Source organism: Tupaia chinensis, unplaced genomic scaffold (assembly GCF_000334495.1).
Source record: "Tupaia chinensis unplaced genomic scaffold, TupChi_1.0 Scaffold144899_1, whole genome shotgun sequence".
NCBI lineage: Eukaryota > Metazoa > Chordata > Mammalia > Scandentia > Tupaiidae > Tupaia > Tupaia belangeri.
Window position 1 is genome coordinate 738,189 of NW_006204759.1, and position 18,599 is coordinate 756,787.

General features: G+C 43.2%; 1 protein-coding gene across 2 annotated transcripts in view; it reads left to right on the plus strand.

The window, feature by feature from the left end:
• The window catches only part of VPS53 (VPS53 subunit of GARP complex), a 173,833-nt gene that overhangs the window by 92,192 nt on the left and 63,042 nt on the right, over positions 1 to 18,599 (plus strand). For both annotated transcript variants that reach the window (XM_014583842.2, XM_006167524.3), the window contains exons 12-13: positions 8,115 to 8,216; positions 17,316 to 17,410. In XM_014583842.2, the coding sequence (XP_014439328.1) occupies positions 8,115 to 8,216; positions 17,316 to 17,410 (197 nt within the window). The remainder of the gene's footprint in view (positions 1 to 8,114; positions 8,217 to 17,315; positions 17,411 to 18,599) is intronic.

Below are 18,599 nucleotides of genomic sequence, written 5' to 3' on the forward strand. Positions count from 1 at the left end.
CCTAGACCCAGTGGCTAAAACTCGCGCCGGGCACATGTGCATGCGTACCAAAGATCCCAAGAGGAGAGTGGAGGAAAAGGGACTGTGGTGTGGCCATCCCCCCGGGAGGTGATTTCTCACTTTCTGTTTCTCTGTCTTTCTGTCATGCACACGTGCCCTGTAGCAAAAAAACTCTCCAAATAATAATAATAATAATCTTGAATCACAATTTTAAAGTATTAATTGTTTTAGAAAGTACTATATGAATTCATTATAAATTATCTTCATTCTTCAGCTAAATATCCTGTCTATCAAAAAAAGAGAGAGAGGGAGAGAGTAATACATGCTTGTTAAAAATTATTTTAAGGAAAAAAAATATTTTAAGGCCAGCCCCATGGTCTGGTAGTTGGGGCAGCTGTATCACACATGGTCAGTCTCTATGATTCAGACCCCGGCCCTACCAGCTTAACACCATGCACAGAGGGTCAGTAGGTGGCATGGTAGTTACAGTGTTGGATTCCCAGTTCAAGTCCTGGACGTGGTGGCTTCAAAATCATGCTGGGCACATGTGCATGTGTGCCCACAGTCCCAAGAGGAGAATGGAGAAGGGATTGCAGCCTGGCTTTCCTCCAGGGAAGGGGGAATTTCTCACTTCCTTTCTCTCTCTATCTCTGTCTCTCCAGCAAGTACATGTGCCTATGGCAAGAACCTAAAAGAAAAACCAAAAAACATTCCAGGTGTATGTGCAAACATGGCCAGAATCCCAACAGGATACAAAAATGGAGAAGGGATTTCAGAGTGACAGCAACCCATTGGGAAGTACTTTTGCCCTTTCCCTTGCTCTCTCTTTCTCTAATGTTTTTTTTTTTTTTCTATTAAAACTTAAAAGAAAGGTCTCTTCTTTCTCAATTAGTCTATATCCATCTTCCCAGTGGCATCCACTGTTTAATAGTTTGGGATATATTTTTGAGACTGTCTTACAAGCACACATGCACACACATACACAGGTTTTTTTTTTTTTTTTGAGAGGTTTTTGCTATAGGGTGCATGCACTTGCCAGACAGACAGAGAGAGACAGAGAGATAGAAAGCAAGAAATCACCCCCCAGAGGGGATGGCCACGCCGCAATCCCTTCTCTTCCATTCTCCTCTCGGGATCTTGGGCACGCACGCACACGCGCCCAGCGTGAGTTCAAGCCACCGGGTCTGGGACTCGAACCGTGGTCGACTACATGGGAGTCCAGCGACATAGCCATTATGCTAAATGGTGGTTCCACACAGGCTTTTTGTTTTGTTTACAGGAAGTAGAAAATGTTGTCCATGTTTCCAAAGAGGATTTTAGGGAGAGCATCCCATCTGACTAGCATTTATTCATAAATGTTGTTCAAGGTCTTTCTTTGTGCAGGGCCTCAGGAAAAGCTGAGCCATGGAATCAGGTGCTTATGTTCTGACAGGAGAAAGGAACTAACATGCGTACTGTCACACTGTGAGTCATGCACGTGGCGGTGGCAAGGAGTGGTCCCAGGAAGAGTAAACACCAGGTGTGCACAGCCTTGTGCCTACAGTTCTATTACCTAAAGCCCCCAGGCCCTCTCTTGAAGGACAAATTAGGAATTGGCTGGAGGAAGGCATTTATGGAATGAGAAATGCAGAAATTGTGGAACTTTCATCTCATAGCTGAAAGCTTTTCCTCCAGAGAAAGGAAAAAAATCCGTCTTAAATTTCAGTTTCTTCTTTGATAATTTGACATGTCCAGCAAGGGCCTCAGGAAAGGATTTGTGCAGGCAGACCCACATATGGATATGCTGCTGACTAAAGCCAGGCTCTCTCTTCCTGACAATAAATTAGACAGCTTTGCTGTCTTGTGGCCCTCATTGTTTTGGAGGTGCTGGGGATCCCATGTGATTTAATCAGTGGAATTAACTTGCTCTATGAAGAATTTTACCTTCCTGTACAGACTTGAAATCAGCTGTCATCATAGCAAAAAAAAAGAATAAATTCTTTTAAAAGTGGAAAGTCGTTCACTTCTTGGCAAATACTTGGTTTCATTTAGCAGCCACAGAGTTTATGGAATATATCATTTGAGTTACTTAAAATCTAAACTGAAACTCATAATTCTCCACGGTCTATGACAGCTGCAAAACAGGAATGAGAAGTGTGATCTGGTTGGCTCTAGCACCAGGGCTCGTGCACAGAAGGCCGTGCTGTGCCAGTGATTGCTCCTTTGCAAAGACTTGTTCTTTCATCACAGCACGTTACCCTGAGCAGAGATGTAGCCCTCTAAATAGCAGGAGTCTGTACCGGCACTGCGGGGCTTTGCTGATAGGGTGGTGGAGCGGGCAGTACTCGCAGGACTCCGGGAAGAAGGGAGCAGCTCAGTGTGCTTGTGTACTTGGAGGCTGATGGGCCTATTGATTTCATTTCCTGGGGACAGGATCTCACTTGGGTGGCTAAAAGAAATTCCTGTTGTAAGACTTTCAGCCCTGTGCCCTCACTTTCCCTTCTGAGAGTTGCTCCATTAAGAGAGGCACAACCATAGTTCTGCCTTATTTCACTGCTTACTCTGTTCAGTACTAGAGAAAGCTTCTAGTTCTTGAGCTCTTCCCTAAGTACGAGACACTGTGTTAGGATGCTTCATGTATCTGTGGCATGCTTGAGACCCATGATCTCGTTTAATCCTCATGAAAGCTTTGGAAGGTGGGTATATCCATCCTTTCACGTTGAAGATAAAATAACTAAGTCTTGGGGAAGTTAAGGAACATACCCAAGTAGTAGCGCCTGCACCGACCCCAGGTTTATCAGAGCCAGAGCCTGTGCCCTCTCCACTACACGTGGGATCTTCATCTCAGTTAATGGCAGCCCCAGCCACGCAGTTGCTCAGGCCAAGAGCAATTCTTAAAATTTTTTTTTTTTTGGAGAGATTTTTGCTATAGGGCACGTGCGCTCGCCAGACAGAGAGAGACATAGAGACAGAAAGCGAGAAATCACCCCCCAGGGGGGATGGTCACGCCGCGATCCCTTCTCCTCCATTCTCCTCTTGGGATCTTGGGCCTGCATGCACATGCGCCCGGCGTGAGTTTTAAGCCACCGGGTCCGGGACGCGAACCATGGTCGACTACGTGGGAGTCCCACGCAGTTGCTCAGGCCAAGAGCAATTCTTAAAATTTTTTTTTTTTGGAGAGATTTTTGCTATAGGGCACGTGCGCTCGCCAGACAGAGAGAGACATAGAGACAGAAAGCGAGAAATCACCCCCCAGGGGGGATGGTCACGCCGCGATCCCTTCTCCTCCATTCTCCTCTTGGGATCTTGGGCCTGCATGCACATGCGCCCGGCGTGAGTTTTAAGCCACCGGGTCCGGGACGCGAACCATGGTCGACTACGTGGGAGTCCAGCGACATAGCCATTACGCTAACTGCTGCTTCCCAGGCCAAGAGCAATTCTTGACTCCTTTCCTTCCTTCACTCTCACTTCCAGGCTCTTAGCAAGTTCTCTTGCCTTTGTCCTAAATGTATGTCCAAGTCTGGCCACTTTTCTCTATTTCCACATCACCAGCTTAGTCTGGTCCCCCATTGGACTCACCTGGCCCATAGAGTGGTATTTTAAAAATCCAAATGAGATCATATCACTTCCCTTTTTGAAGCCCGCAGTGACTGCCCAGTTGAAGTGAGCAGAAAATCTCACCCATAGAAGACTGCGCGATTGGGCTACTTCTCCTATCTGATGCCTACTGTTCTTTCTTTGCTTGCTTGCTTGCTTTTTTTGTTTCTTCCATGAGAGAGTGAGAGGCACACCCAACAGGGTCTCCATTGCCACAGTCCACCCCTGGATTGTGGGCATGTGCGTGTGTACCGTGTTCGAGGAGGTCTTCGGCTGTGAACTGAGAACCCTCCCGTGCGGGTCAGCTTCATGGAGAATTATGTTTCCACTGTGCCACTGCGCTCATCCCCAACGTCCAGCCCTTTCCCAAATACACCCAGCTCTTTCCAGTCTTTGCCCTGCTGACAACACTCACCCTCACATTTTGCCTGACCAACTTCTTCTCCCCATTCAGATCTCTGCTCAATTATCCCTCCTCAGAGAGGTCTTCTCTGATCACCCTATATAAAGAAGAATGTCCCACCCACCCTCACTCCCAGCCCGTCCCAGTTCTTAAATTTTATTCTGATCACACCACCTCTCTTCTGCATCTGCCTTATTCAGGGCTGCATCACTAGAATTCAGAAGAATGCCTGGAACAGAGCAGATGCTCAGAACATAACTGTTGAATGAAGGGCAAACATATGCTATTCCCTGTGCCCGGAAAGCTCTGCTCTTCCCCCAACTCCACATAAGTAACTATGGTGAGCCTTCAGTTCCAGCTTAAACATCATTTCCTTAGGGAAGTTTTTTGTGACCCTCTGCTGCATGCTTTCATAACAACTTCTGTTTTTCCTTCATGCCCCTTATCCCATGTTTTGTGACTATTTGAATAAAATCTGTCTTCCCCAGCAGACTGATCTCCAGCAGCAAGTGGCCTGTTTTACTTACTGCATTAGTCCTAGTGCCTAGCACATCTGTTTGTCAGGTGGATGAACTTGTACTGCCTCGGTCCACAAGGAAGTGTGTATCCCATGCGAATGAGCAAGGAGGACCTTAGTGTCCAGACCTCCTTTAGTAATCTCATTATGTGTTATTAGAGACAGACCGTGGATGTAGGGAAGAGGCTCTGGGAATCCTCTAGGCCAGTAGCATTGGACAAGCAGCCCAGCGTATACTATCTCAAGTGTAAGGCCTCTGCTTGTTCAGTGCTGCCCTTTTTGTTTCTTTCTCACTACTTTTGTCCATTTACTTGATACTGCATGCCAGTAGGAGTGTACAGGAACACCCTCAGTCCATTTCAACAACGTCCACTTTTTGTCGTGATTTCCAAGAACACTTTTTTTTTTTTTTTTTTTGAGAAATGTTTGTTATAGGGTATATGCACTCGCCAGAGAGACAGAAAAGTGAGAAATCACCCCCCAGGGGGAGGACGACCACACCGCAATTCTACCCTCTCCATTCTTCTCTTGGGACCTTGGGGACGCATGCAAACATGCCCAGTGTGAGTTTCAAGCCGCCAAGTCAAGAAACTCCAACTGTAGTTGATCACATGGTAGTCCAGCACCTTTACCATTATGTCACCTGCTGACCTGAACACATTATATATATATATATAATATTTATGGGTTTTTTTGCTTTTTGGGTTTTTTTTGGAGAGATTTTCGCTATGGGGAGTGTGCGCTCATCAGACAGAGAGAGACATAGAGACAGAAAGCGAGAAATCACCCCCCAGGGGAGATGGTCACGCCGCAATCCCTTCTCCTCCATTCTCCTCTCGGGATCCTGGGCACACACACACACGTGCCTGGCGTGAGTTTTAAGCCACTGGGTCCAGGATGTGAACCGCGGTCGACTACGTGGGAGTCCAGTGACATAGCCATTAAAACGCTAACTGCTGTTTCCCTTTTTTTTTTTTTGAGAGAGAGATTTTTGCTATAGGGTGCATTCGCTTGCCAGAGAGACTGAGAGAGACAGAGAGAAAGCAAGAAATCACTCCTCAGGGAGGATGGCTACACTGCGATCCCTACTCCTCCATTCTCCTCGGGATTTTTGGGCACACACACACACACACACACACACACACACACATACACACATACACACGCCTTGCGTGAGTTTTAAGCCACTGGGTCTGGGACTCGAACCACAGTCGACTACATGGGAGTCCAGAGATGTAACCATTATGCCATCTGCTGGTCCCCATTATATATTTTTAAATGAGGCCCACCTGTACATACTTATAAGATGATATTGTCAACCCCGGTAGAGTTAGCAATAGATGAGGAACATTTAGCTCAAAAATTCAAATCCTGTTGCCATAACTGAATGATCCCGAACGCAGCTTTCACTACAGTTAGCTGACTTGCTTTCCAGACCTACACAGCACCAAAAGACTGTGTCACAGTGATTTAGCTCAGCAGCGTGATACCCGAGCCAGTGGACTCGGGCGTCTGATGATATTGACTGACTTAATTATTTTATTGTTGTTTTTGAAACTTAGACTTAATAGAGTTCCTGTCTCACTAGTCCTTTCCCTGTAAAACACCAGAAGTCCTTAAAAAGACAACTAAAGTTCAGAAATACTGCTTGTCTTTTTTTTTTTTAAGAGAGAGAGACTTTTGCTATAGGGTGCTTGCACTCACTGGAGAGACCAAGACCACTTTTTTGGCCAAGAATTAAGAAGTTTAAATGAGTGCAAGTAGAATTGTCTTAAAGCCAAAACCACACCCAGGTGTGTTGTGCTTTGTGTTTACGTTTGGTTTTAGTTGTAGTAGTAGTAGTAAAATTTGACCAGGTCCAGGGCTTGAACTGTGGTCAGCCATGTGGGAATCCAGGACCTTAACCACCACACCACCTGCTAGCCCTGGTTTTAGTTTTAATATGTTCAGATGATATCCTAGCACTTGTCATAACCACTCACGCCGTATTCTACCTGCTGTCCCTCTTGGCATGCGGTTAGTGCAGATTGCTACACTGGTACATGCCAAACTGTCACCAGTACATTTAGAAAGTTCCTTTCCACTTAGCACCTTGGCTCCAGAGAGCCATCCTTATTCCATCCCGTACTCCATCCCCTCATCCCCCAGGACCAACCTGTCTTTTTTTATCTTGCTTGTCCATTTGACTTTCTCTCTCTTAGAAACTCCAGCTCCTGGGCATAAACCTCTCTAGGTCAGAATTGTAAGCAGTTCTGAAGAGCTGTGCTGTCTCAGTTCTGTAGTTACACTGAGGTTAGCATCACAGGGATCCTTGTATGTATCGTGTGCTTGTCGGGTTCACACACTTCCTGCCTCTGATCCCTTAAGTAGGCCTGTGAGCACATTCTCAGTCAGCAAAGTCACTGTAACTCGGAGAAGCTGGAGGGTTTGGCCAGTGCCACAAAGTTAGAGCTAAAACCCCCAACTCCTGCCTCCAGCTTTCGCACTAGCCCATGTTTCCATTCAATTCTGTGTTTTGAAATAGTGGTCATATTTAGGAGCAGGGAAGGAGTTTTTCCTCAAGTAGATTTCTATTGTTGTTCTAATGCCTTCTGTCTATAATCTAGACCATATGAAATTTGTTTAGTAGTTTGTTCTTGAGTTCATATCCAGCTAGCATTTTGATTAATTCATATTTATTGAGCACCTTTTACATGCCAGGCATTAGAGATAGGATGGGGAGCAAGACTGACATGGTCCCTGCCATCATGGAGTCATGGGGAGAAGACAAATAAATGGGCGTGTGCAATATTTTAATATGTGGCTGAATGGGGGCCGTACAGAAGGACAGGAGTGCACTGCAGAGACACCTAACCTGAAGTGGACAGGTAGCAAAGGCTTCCCAGAGGGACTTCTGGACTTCTGATATATTTTTTTATTTTATTTTTTTTTTTTGCGAGGTTTTTGCTATAGGGCACGTGCACTCACCAGACAGACAGAGATAGATAGAGAGACAGAAAGAGAAATCACTGCCCAGGGGATGGCCACGCCACAATCCCTTCTCCCCCATTCTCCTCTCAGGATCCTGGGCACGCACGCACACGTGACCGGCATGAGTTCTAAGTCACCAGGTCCAGGATGCAAACCGCGGTCGACTACATGGGAGTCCAGCGACATAGCCATTACTCTAACTGCTGGTCCCAGGATTTCTGATTTGAGGACTGAATGATGAGTTAGAATGTTAGGCAGTAGAATTGGGATGAGGTGGGCAATAAGGTTTCAGGAAGATGGAAGCAATGTGAAAGCCTAGAGGTGAAAGTGTGGTCTATGTTGCCTCAGTTCTTGTTTATTAGGTTAGAGCTCATGATTTAGCTTTTGGAGAGAGTTGGAAAAAGCAGATCAATGGGAAAGGCTATTGAATATGCCTAGAAAATACCTCTCTTTCTTGTGTCTTTTTAAAAAACTTTACTTGTTGTTATTATTTATTTGTTTTTTAATTTGACCAGAGAGAAAGAGAGAGAAAGGGAAAATGAGGAAGCAAGCTACTATATCTGGGACTCAAACCGCGGTCAGCCATGTGAGAGTCTAGCGCTTTAACCACCACGCCACCTGTTGGCCCCTGTCATGTTTTCTTAATAGAAAAAACTTGAGTCTCCACCCCACTCTACCAATCCTTTCCTGGAGGATGATACAGCACCAGAGATTGAGGAGCTGACCATGGAGAAAGGAGATTTAGATCAGGTAAGTCTGGTTAGTATTACCATGGATACCTAATGCCTATTCTGAAAATGGGTAGGCTCACTCAGGTAAGATCCTTTGGCAATTGGCCACATTCAGAGATTACAGAGATTTGGCGGCCTTTTAGAAGGCCTTTATTTGAAAGTGCATTGAGAAAACTGAGTGAGAGAGAGCCCTTCCTGCCCCAGCTCTACTCCTGACGCGCCTTACCACTGGATTTAGCTTAATTAGCCCATGCGGTGGGGCTGGTAAAATTCTGCTCTGACTCATTCATCATCCCCTGAACTTGTCAGCTCAGCTTTCCGTTATCCTCTCATCTGGTACAGTGATGATGTGAGAGGCTGAAAGGTCCCCGGGAAGTTAGCAGCACCCTGGCTGGAACAGGCTTCCATGCAGTGTAAGCTGATCACTTTAGGCCTGGAAGCCATTGGGGAAGCCTGGAAATATTGAGGTACCAATAGCGTATTTGGAGAGTTCTTTTCAGAGCACACTAGCACTTTAATTTCCTTCGGATTTGTCTCTACTACTCTAAATTTCCTCTCCCTTCATCCTACAGAATGGTGTTTTTGTTTCACTGCCATTTTATGAGGAGAGGTTAGAGCAATAAATCAGAACTTTTCCTTTCTGGATTAGCAATTCTTCTTTTTAATTTTCTATACTTGGCTGCTAGAAGATCATTTTATAATATTGTTTTGCTCCAGACACCATCAAAAGGTAGGATGGCTGGGAAGACCAGCTCTGAGAAAAACCACAGCTCATACTTTGCACCTCACCCTGTGTTCCTCGCACGGTGAGGATAGGTGTGTGATCCTGGCAGGAGCTAAGAACAGAATTTCCAGGGGCAGTTCTGAAGTAATGCAATAAAATGTGTCTGGCCCATTGATTAAATAATTAAAATAATATGGCTATTCCCCATTTTATAATGTTTTATAATTTAAAAGTCTTTATGTGCATTATTTTGTTTTGTCTTTCCAGTGCCCGTCTCTCATTTTATAGGTGATGAAACTGCAGCTCCGATAGGTTGAGCAATTTGCCCAAGGTTATATAGTTTGGAAGTGGAAGAGCTAAAACCAGAAGGTCTAGCCAGGTCTAGAACTCAGAAACTAGAATTCCTTTCCCAGTACTTTTTTTTTTTAATTTTTATTTTTATACCGTCACATCTCAATAAAGAGTGAAGGACATAGAAATGAATCTCATGAATAAAAGTGAATGGACAAAACCGTAGGGATGTCTTGAGGCTATCTCCCAGGATACAGGATTACATGGAATTGATTTAAAGCCACCATGTTATTGGCTAGCTTGGGAGAAATAATATTTCTTCTAGTTAACGAAATGCAGCTCTCCTGTCGGAGTAAGACTCAGGTAGGAGGAAAGTCTGGAAGGAGAGCTCGCGATTCAGGTGTGTCCTCAACCCACACAGGGCTGCCCGTCCACGGGGGTATACTTTGTGCAGTAGTGCCATTGCAGGGCGCTCATGTCTCCCCAGGGGCAGTGGCTGTCATTGTCACACTCAGAATTGTGCAGTAGAACACTCCTATGCCACAGAGTTACCCCTTTAGCTCAACTACATTGTGATAGAGAGTCTTCCATCACCTAGGAAATCACTTTTGCCAAGTAAAATATCATTTCTCTTTCTCTGGGAATTCCTTACTCATCTTGGAAGCTGGAGGTTACTCTAACGACCAGGACCTGCTTATTCTAAAAACAGAACATTGACATCTGACGAATGCCTGGGGATAAAGCGGAGCCATGTGGTAGGGAGACTGCCATTAACTGACCGTGAGACATTAGTTAGGTTATTTTTTTTCCTTTAAATTTATTTATTTACATTCATTCACTATACATCATCACAGCAAACAAAATGAGATTTCCCATCCAGAAGACACTGTATATTGGCTCAATCAAGGGCATCAACATACGTGTTATCTTCAACAAACAATTTTCCATTTCCTATTTCCTGTATATTTTGTTATTTTTGCCATTCTTGATTCCCTGTCTCTCAGCATCTGCCCTGTCCCACCCTCCTCCCACACTGTCTCTGGTATCCATGGTTGCTTTCTATGCCTTTCCCCCCATTTTATTTATTCGCTAAGGAACTTAGTTAATCTACAGATTTCCAATAGCAAGCACAGCTGATATATACATATCCATGAACACAAGTCTGACCGTAGGCATAAACCTCAGTGAATAAAATGAATATACAACAAAATGGCACCCAGCTGGGACTATATAGCTTACTGCAGTCCTCAAATATGCCTTTTTTAAAATTTCATAACTTTGTTAGCTTATTAACCATCCCTAGGTTTCCCTAGTTTCCTCATCTTTTTTCTTTTCTTTTTCTTTTTTCTTTTTTCTTTTTTGAAGAGGTTTTTATATAGGGCATGTGTGCTTGCCAGAAAGACAAAGACAGAGAGACAAAATGAGAAGTCACCCCCCAGGTGGGATGGCCACACCACAGTCTCTTCTCCATTCTTCTCTCGGGATCTTGGGCACACACGCACACCTGCCCAGCATGAGTGTAAGCCACCAGGTCTGGGACTTGAACTGCGGTCGACTTCATGGGAGTCCAGCAATATAGCAATTTCGCCAACTGCTGGTCCCTTGTTTCCTCATCTTTAGAGAGGTCTAATGGTTTTCAAACTGTGTTCCTTCTTGCCATTCTGAGGAACGGGAGGAGACTAGGCACTGAGTCCCTGCAGTCAGAGGGGTTCTGTTTTAAGTCACTTTGATTTTGGACTTCCCAGGCAAAATCTCATATGAACACACGTTAAAGCATTTGTTAAAACAAAACAAAACCTCAACTAAAAACCCCTGGACTGGATAATCCACCCAGAATTTCCTGGACTGATTACACTAATAAAAGTTAGACACCACTGCTTGACACCTCCTCGCAGGCCATCCTGATGCCCCACTGCCTCACCAGCACTTGTCTTGCCTTTAGTTGATCAGGTGGCAGCTTCAGGATCTTCCTCTTCCCAGCAGCCTGTGGGCTTCTGGAGTTGGGCACACAGGAAGAGCAGAAACCCGCAGGGTGTTGGAAAAGGACTTCACTGAATGCTGGCCCTGAGCTCATTTAGGAGTGGGGTTACCCAACCCAGGGCATTGCTGCCATCAATAGGCAGTTGGCCCTCAGTGCGAGGGTCACTCCCTGCTCACTACTGCAGCTTAGGCTGGATGCTGAGAAGGCAGAGTAAACTTGAAAAAAGGAATTTAGTTTACCAGAGGGCTTGAACAGTCAGTCACCAAGATATTCCCAGTGATAAAAAATGACAGGAGCCTGAGGGTGCTCAAAATATAAAAGAAAGATGAGAAGAAATAAGGAATTTCTGGTTTAAAAATGTACCCTTCTGGTGATCTGAGCAGTTAGATTTAATCTGTTTACATTGGATAGTAATAAAAGGAAATGGGACCAGCTGCAGACCTCCTTACTGTGACAACAGTAACCTTTTATTATTCCATCAAACTCCAGGAGGAAATAGCTTAAACATCTGCAGCTTTTGGACAGAATTCACACACTCAGAATTCCAGCCTGAATGCTACTGCTAAATGACTTAGTACAGTCTTAAAGCTGAGAACCAATCCTATGGGGAGCTAGATAGTGCAAAGGGAGACCTCAGTTTAGCTGAAATTCCAGCAGCTATTAATACTATCTAAACATGAGCACATTCATTAGCCAGCTATAGGCTGGAGATGGTCTTGTGGAAATAAATTAAGAAAAGGGAAACTTTCCCCTCTTGCATCGGCTCACACTAAAAACGCTACGGGAGGACCTGGGACCAAAGGGTCTCTCCTCACTGCAGAAGGGCACCATTACTGGGTAGGGACAGGGTAGAGCCCAGTCCCTGCAAGAGTGGCACGTGTGCACCACCTGGTGACGCAGCCTTCTGGGTGTTCTGTGAGGCCTCGTCAAACACGGGTCTGTGGGAGACTTAGGGGATGAGTTTGCTGGAATATCATGTAGCTTTTTCTTTCATCTCTTAGAATCTGTATTTGAAGCTTACCAAATAAGCTTTTTAGGCTTATTCATACATAGATTTTTTTTTTTGCATTATCTATCACTTATGTGAATACATAACAGGAAACTGTAAACAAAATAAGTCAGTTAAGGTATTTCTAAAACTTCTTCACATGTAGAGTCTAGCTCTTCTGAACCACTTTTAAAAAAACCGTGTCCTGGGCCCATCTCTTGTGGTATAACAGTAACGCAGCGCCCTGCAAAACTGGAAGCCACGTGGCCACAGGGAGTGCAGATCACTGGCACACGGGCACCCAGCATTCTGAGGAGCTGTAGGACTGGGGAAAACAGTTTGTAGTATCACGAGACCTTGTCAAAGGTGCTTCTGTGTCTCTCTCTCCATCTTCCTGTCTCTTTCTCTCTGTGTCTCTCTCGTGTGCATGTGCTCTCTATCATTAAAAAAAAAAAAGGCTTTTCTATTCTGAAGTAATTAATGGACTCATGAGAAGTTGCAGACTAAGTCCCCACTTCCCCTCACTGAGACAGCTGACATACTACAGCCCTTTATCCAAATTCCTTTTTCTTTTTTTAGAGAGAGATTTTTGTTATAGGGCACGTGTGCTTGCTAGAGAGACAGAGAGACAGCGAGAAATCACCCCCCCAGGGGGATGGCCACGCTGCAGTCCCTTCTCCATTCTCCTCTCAGGATTTTGGGCATGCACTCACATGCACCCGCCATGATTTTTAAGCTGCCAGGTCCAGGACTCTAACTGTAGTTGACTATGTGGGAGTCCAGTGATGTAACCATCTGCTGGTCCCTCCAAACCTCTCTTTCAGTCAGCCATGGATGCCTGGGTTTTCCCACCCATTGTTGTCCTCTTGGCTATGCAAAGTGTGGGTGATTTTCTTTCTTTTTTTTTTTTCTTTGGAGAGATTTTCACTGTAGGGCGCGTGCGCTCGCCAGACAGAGAGAGACATAGAGACAGAAAGTGAGAAATCACCCCCCAGGGGGGATGGTCACGCCACAATCCCTTTTCCTCCATTCTCCTCTCGGGATCTTGGGCACGCGCGCACACACGCCCGGCGTGAGTTTTAAGCCACCGGGTCCGGGACACAAACCGCGGTTGACTACGTGGGAGTCCAGCGACATAGCCATTACGCTAACTGCTGGTTCCCTGATTTTCTTTTTTTAATTAAGTTTCTTTTTACCATGAGTGAGAAAGACAGACACCTACAACAGGGTCATCACTCTGTGATCCACTCCCAGTTTCAGCCAGCACCAAATCCAATGGGCACGTGATATTTCAGTATTTCCTAAGAAGAAAGACATTAACTTATATTACTCATATTAAAATCAGGAAATTTAGCATTACTATAATACTGTTATCTAATCTATAGACTTTATTTAAACTTTACAGTGCAACAATTCTAAAGCAACAAAACATTGTCAGTAATTGAGAAAGTATACGTAAGATAGTCAATAAAGCTGAATGTAAAGCATATACATTAATTTTTAAAAAGAATTATCTAACTCTATTTATTTATTTAAATATGACCAGAGAGGGACAGTATAAGAGAGAGGGAAAGTGAGAAAGCAAGCCAGCAGGTTCGGGACTCAAACCGTGATTGGCCATGTGGGAGTCTAGCACCCTCAACCACCACACCACCTGCCGGCCCCCGTATACATTAATTTTTAAAAATGACAACAGTCTGTATTGTGTAAAATCCTATTTATAAGGACCAGAATTTATCTTGCAGAAGTGTGAATGTTTTTTTCAAAGGAAGAAAACCTGTTAAATAGAGGGAATAATCATAATGTTTATGATGATGATTTTAATTAATAAAAAGATATCTGGGTATAGTGGCATATTTTACAAATCTAAAATCAGGATATCTGATCTTACAGAGTTAGGCAAATTAAATCACATATATCGATTTACTTAATGTATCACCTTACTGCAAAGAATAAAATAATGAATAATGACTCGGGAAATATAGAACAAATGGGTGAGAATCACCCCTCGCAAGTTTGGTAGCTCGTCATGGATCTTGCATTTTAAATTAATGATGGTGCAGGAAGAATCCCAGGGCATCTGTGCTGAAATGGAACTTCAGATCCAGCACATTCGACTTAGTGAACCAGTCTTCTGTGGGCCCTGAGGACCTCTCGTAGTTTCAACCTAAGGCTAGGCTTTCAGTGGCTTTTTATCTTATCTCATAAGAGCAAGATTATAGTTATTCCTAGGAAATATCAGAGTTTCTAGAACCCTCACCAAAAAATTAAGGTACAGAACTCTTTGAAGGAGAAAAAGAAAACAGAGCTAAGTTTTATAGATGTTTTTAACTATTGAGAAGTTTTACTTAAAAAAAAAAAAAATGAAAGTATACCAGGAAAAAGTAATTATTATTTCTATCATTGGGGCTTAGCTTTTCCGGTAAAAGACTTGAACAGTTCAAGAGGATAGATCTTATGTTAAGTATTCTTACCACAAGTAATACCACCGCCAATGAGAGGAAACTTGGAGAGATGATAGATATACTTATGGACTTGATGACATGCATCATTGAAGTGTATAGATAAATACGTAAAGTCTTTTGTATAGTAATCATACCATAATAAAAGTGATTTTTTAAAAAGTTTTTGCCTTAGGACACATGTGTTCACACATGCGTGCAAGAGAGAGAGAGACAGACAGTTGAGAAATTACCCTGCCAGGGAGTATGACCTTGCTGCAGTCTCTTCTCCATTCTCCTCTGAGGATCTCAGGCTTGCATGCATATGTGCCCAGCATGATTTTCAAGCCACCAGGTCTGGAACTCGAACCCCAGTCACCCATGTGAGAGTCCAGCGATGTAACCATTATGCCATCTGCTGACCCAGAGGTGATTTTTTTAATTTTTATTTTTTTGAGAGGTTGTTGCTGTAGGGCGAGCGTGCTTACCAGAAAGATTGACAGAAAGGAAGAAATCACCCCCCGGGGGGAGGTAGGGGGGAAGGTGGCCATGCCTCAGTTCCTTCTTCTCCATTCTCCTCTCAGGATCTTAAACACGCACGCACATGTGCCCAGCGTGAGTTTAAGCCACCGGGTCCAGGACTTGAACCGTGGTCGATGGCATGGGAGTCCAGTGACGTAGCCATTATGCCATCTGCTGTTCTCCAGAAGTGATTTTTAGGATAGCAGTTCAATGCAAGTTTTTTGTTGGTGCCATTTTATGCCCACATCATACTCTGTTATCATCCCCACCAAATTATCATTTTGTATCATTTGTTGACATTTGACAGTAGACAGAAATGACATTTTTTAAAAGTAAAAAAAAGATGTGTAAGCACCAGCAGATGGTGTAGTAGTTACATCGCTGGACTCCCACATGGCCAACTGCAGTTCAAGTCTAAAACCCAGTGGTTTGAAATTCAAGCCAGGATTGTGTGCATGCATGCCCAAAATTCTGGGAGGAGAATGAAGAAAGAATTGTGGCATGGCCATCCCAACTGGGGGGTGATTTCTCACTTTATTCTCACTGTTTTTCTCTCTGGTGAGCACATGTGCCTAAGGCAAAACCCTCTACCAAAAAAAAAAAAAACATATGTAGAAATATCCTTACTTATTTTTTAGGTGTTTGGAAAGAAATTAAATAGCAAATATAATTTTTAAAATTATTTTATTCTATCGTCTTTATTATTATTATTATTAATATTGCTCAATTTGACCAAAGAGAGAGAGGGAAAGTGAGAAAGCAAGCCACCAAATCTAAGACTCAAACCACAGTTGGCCATGTGGGAGTCCAGCATGTTAACCACCACACTGCATTTTGGCCCCACAAACAGTTTTAAAATACTTGCCCGCAGGGGCCGGGAGGTGACATGGTGGTTAAGGATGCTGGACTCCCACATGGCCGACCATGGTTCAAGTCCCAGAACTGGTGGCTTGCTTTCTCACTTTCTCTCTCTCTCTCTGTCCCTCTCTGGTCAAGTAAATAAATAGATAGATAAATGGATGAATAAATAGGTAAATAAATGGATAAGATTAAAATAATTCTTTGGGGGAAAAAAAGGAAAAAAAAAAACTTGCCTGCCAAATGACCTATGTATCAGTGGTTTTGAAATATCAGTCTGGGAACCAGTGTTGGTCTACTTTTTATTGATACTAAGGCAAAAAAAAAAAAAATAAAGACAGTATAGTCTGCCTATCTGTATCTGTCTGTTTGTCTGTCCATCTGGTATAAGGTTACCAACAGTCCTTTCTTAGGAAGCACTGCTTTTATGCTGCTATTTTATCCTTACATAATTTTGAGAGATAAAATGCTCTTCGGGAACTTGTGGTGAGGATGGAAAGTACAAAATAAAAATTAGCAACCCCGTGTTGGCCCCCTAGCCTCTTTTCCTTACATTTCTTGTCAGTGAAATCTAAAAGTTTAAGAATGGCTGCAGGAAAACAGTGATTTAATAGAAAACATTCTAGCTCAGGAAACAGAAAGCTTCACTGCATGCCTTTGGCTAGGCTGTTAAAGCCCTCTCAGCCTCCATTTCTTGAGGTATAACATAGTAGTAATAATATGTATTGGGTCATTGGAAAAGCCATGACATATTTTTCTATGTTTTCCCATATAAAAATGTGTCATGACTTTTCCTACGACCCATGAATACCTTCAATAAACATGAAGGTTTATTGTGAGGAATAGACGACAGTATTTAGTATCAAAGTGCTTGGCCCATAGTAATAATCAATAATTGGAAGCTGTCAAAATTAGGTCACATGAAAGCACTTGATAAATTCTAAAGCACTAAACAAATAAAAGGGACTGTTATTAGCCAGGGTTTAACATTTTAAAGCATCAGTTAGATGATGAATAGCTTCCAAATTGAAACCACATGAGTTATCAAAGTAGAAGTAAATCTTTCACCACACAAAGCAAGTAAACGATGCTTTGAACAAAGCTGGCTTCTTGTTCACAAACTGGCATGAATCATAAAGCAAGCATAGTCCCATTGTAGTTACAGCGAGTGCCGTCTTATCTCTGTTCGGAGGGAACTGCGAAGTGGTATTTTCTTTGAACCTGCTTGAAAATTTGAAAGTTTTGCTCAAGTCCAGTATTTCCTGTTTCCTTTATTTTTCTTTCTCTTTTCTCTTTTTTCTTTCTCTTTCCAGCCAAAGAAGCCGAAAGCCCCAGACAATCCATTCCATGGCATTGTTTCCAAGTGTTTTGAGCCTCATCTCTACGTATATATCGAGTCCCAGGACAAGTGAGTGATGGACATTTTACTCTTATTCACTTTCATTTCTTTCTTTTGCTGTGGGGTATATGTGCTCACCAGATAGAGACAGAGAGAGGGAAAAGGAAAGAGAGAAATTACCCAGTAGGGAGGATGACCATGCTGCAGTACCTTTTTCTCCATTCTCCTCTTGGGATCTTGGGCACAATATGCAATGCACCTAGTGTGATTTTTCAGACCGCCAGTCTGGGCTCAACCGCTCAGTCAGCCATGTGGGATCCAGCTGCCTTAAATCTCCATGCCACCTGCTGGCCCATGGCCTGCATTTCTCAGGTAATGTTAACAATGATCAAAATCGAGAAAATAATGTCTCAATTAAATGTCCTCTTTCTTATCCAGGATCCAATAATCGTGTATTTAGTTGTCAGGTCTCTTTAGTCTCCTTAATCTTGAATAGTTCTTTATGTTTTCTTTGTCTTACATAAACCTTGAGATTTTTAAAGAATATATATCTGTTATAAAAAAAAAAAAAAAAAAGAAAAGAAAAGAAAAAAAGGGACCAGCAGATAGCATAATGGCTACTTTGCTGGACTCCCATATAGTTAACTACAGTTCGAGTCCTGGACCCAACAGCTAAAACTCATGCTGGGCGCGTGTACGTGCATGCCCAAAATCCCAGGAGAAGAAGGGATTGGGGCATGGCCATGGCCATCACCCCCAGGGGGTAATTTCCCACTTTCTGTCTCTATCTCTTCAGTGACTACACATGTCTTACAGCAAAAATCTCTCTTAAAACAATTAAAAAAGAGAAAGAAAAAAATATTTACCAGTTATTTTATACAGTGCCCTCGATTTTGGTTCACTTGATGTTTTTTCTTGATGGTGCCATTTTTGCAAAGATACTATGGAAGGGTACTGTGCCCTCAGGGTATGGTATCAAGAGGCGCATCATGTTGCTTCATCCCATTACTGCTGACATTAATTGTGATCACTTGCTTAAGGTAGTGCTTGCCACTTGGCTGTACCGGGAGAAATTCTTGCTATCATTGTTTTCCTTTCTAATAATAAATTATCTTGTAGGGAGATACTTTGAGACTATATCAGTGTCCTGTGTCCCATCTTACTTTTGCCTACTCACTTTAGCATCTTTGATGATTTCTGCCTGAAGCAATTATTATTATAGTGTTTGCCAAATACTGTCTTTTTTTTTTTTTTTTTT